General features: G+C 39.7%; 1 protein-coding gene across 1 annotated transcript; it reads left to right on the top strand.

Annotated features, from left to right (window-relative positions):
* Window positions 1–6: 6 nt before the first annotated feature.
* On the top strand, window positions 7–2,035 carry LOC107182239 (NACHT, LRR and PYD domains-containing protein 1-like; the record flags this gene model as incomplete). Its single annotated transcript, XM_015560480.1, has 2 exons — window positions 7–142; window positions 1,812–2,035. Coding segments are annotated over exons 1-2 (298 nt in total), but the record flags the coding sequence as incomplete, so codon positions are not given.
* Window positions 2,036–2,363: the final 328 nt, after the last annotated feature.

The following is a 2,363-nucleotide window of genomic DNA, read 5'->3' as shown; positions in this document are numbered from 1 at the left end:
TATTACAGGAACCCTACTGTCTGTCATCTCATGAACCTCTGTGGAACCAACCAGTGGAGCCTCTCAGGATGGATGATGACTTCTGGGGCCCCACAGGGCCTGTGGCTACAGAGATGGTTGACAAACACAGGAGTCTGTACCGGTGAGTGACAGGACTCTGGTGTGCCAAGCTGGCCACCTCCCCACCCCGCCATCCCGACACTGGATCCTAACAGACACTCAGCAACCCAATCTTGATCCATTGGGTCCCTTCTCATTGTTGAGCCACCAGGCAGAGAGACAGGGCTGTATTAGTACTTTTATTATGGAAACAGAAGTTTTATTATGAAAAGTTGCAAACAACAAAGAAAAATGTTCAAGGGACTACTACTTACTCATTACCTAGCCTTAACCACCATTTTCCCAAATTTGTTTCAACTATTCACTTTCCCCTTCTTTTGTTTTTATACTATTTTAAATACAAGATATCAGGTGATTTTATCCATATATGTTTTGTGATGAATTTTGAAGAATACAAAATAACCAGAATACCATTGTCATAACCACAATGCCATTGTCATATCTAACAACATTTTTAATAAGTCATTTTCGTATCATCCAATACCCCATCTGTATTCAGTATGCTCAATTGTCCAAAATGCGTCCTTGCAGTAAGTTTATTCTACTCAGGATCCAAACCAAGTCCACTCATTTTGTTTGGTTTCTTATGTATCATAAATCTCATTTAAATCTCTGTTCATCTACACATGCCTGCTTTATTAACATCCACTATGTGCAAAGTACCATACCAGTAACAAGGAGCCATGAGATGAATATGGAGCCATGCCTTCCAAGGGTTCCCAGACTTAAGTAATGAAGTAATAAGTAATAATTATAATTTTAGTTCTGATCTCTTACATAGCACATTCCCATTCACTGTCACAGATATGATCTCAGCTGGGCAATAATATTACTCAACTTACACACAGAACCTCACATCCTAGAAACCCACTCTATACCAGCAGGGAACCTGGGGAAAGTCTCTGTAAGTTTTATTTTAAGTTCAAGTGATTATCATTAATATCACCATGTAGATTGTTATTAATTACTGAAAATTAGGCCCTTTAAAAACAATACCATGCCTTCCAAGGGTTCCCAGACTTAAGTAATGAAGTAATAAGTAATAATTATAATTTTAGTTCTGATCTCTTACATAGCACATTCCCATTCACTGTCACAGATATGATCTCAGCTGGGCAATAATATTACTCAACTTACACACAGAACCTCACATCCTAGAAACCCACTCTATACCAGCAGGGAACCTGGGGAAAGTCTCTGTAAGTTTTATTTTAAGTTCAAGTGATTATCATTAATATCACCATGTAGATTGTTATTAATTACTGAAAATTAGGCCCTTTAAAAACAATAACACTTGCCTGTTTCATTATTATTATTATTATTAATATTATTATTACTATCATTTTATTCTCACCATTATCACCATTATAGAAACAGCTAACCACACCCTCGTAAGTATTAAGCCATCAACATACATTAGGTCACTTATTACTTACAACTCTAAGAGATAGTGTTGTTATTACTTTTACTTAAAAATAAGAAAACTGAGATTAGGAATCTCAATGACTTGATTAGGGATCCACAGTAGGGAGAAGAGGGAATTGAACCCAAATCCCTCTGGCTGTCACATCTGAGCTTGCAGCCACTCTACTAGATACACAGTGCACTGCATGGATCGGGCATCCAGTAGGTAGTCAATGAGCTTGTGTGGAGTAATTAATTCAATGTCTACCTCTCTCTGCTATCCCCAGAGTTCACTTGCCTGTGGCTGGTTCCTACCACTGGCCCAACACAGGTCTCTACTTTGTGGTGAGAGAGCCAGTGACCATTGAGATTGAATTCTGTGCTTGGGACCAGTTCCTGGACCAGATTGTCCCACAGCACAGCTGGATGGTTGCGGGGCCTCTTTTTGACATCAAGGCTGAACCAGGAGCTGTGGCAGCTGTGTACCTCCCTCACTTTATAGCCTTCCAAGGTGAGTGAGAGGGAGGTGTGGGGGAAGGTCATGGTGGTGAGAATGGGTCCGAAATGGCTTCTAATGGCTTTCAATATCCTGAGGGGAGTGTGTGGCTTCCTCAGGCAGACTGAGAGAAAGTTATAGAAGTGGCAGCAGCTTTCTATCTCATTCCAAAGTGCTCTGGGCGTATCTTTTTTAAAATATTTTTGTCCCCAAGCACCATAATCATTTTTGCTGTAATTACTTGAAGCTTCCTTTCAATAAAAAGTGGTCTCCTCAGTAACAATAATAGCCATCATTTATTAAGTTCTCTTCACATTGATTATATTACTCAGGGTCTCAGCAG

The sequence above is a fragment of the Myotis davidii genome, unplaced genomic scaffold, assembly GCF_000327345.1.
Source record: "Myotis davidii unplaced genomic scaffold, ASM32734v1 scaffold6331, whole genome shotgun sequence".
Lineage (NCBI taxonomy): Eukaryota > Metazoa > Chordata > Mammalia > Chiroptera > Vespertilionidae > Myotis > Myotis davidii.
This window is presented reverse-complemented; position numbering and strand designations above follow the sequence as displayed.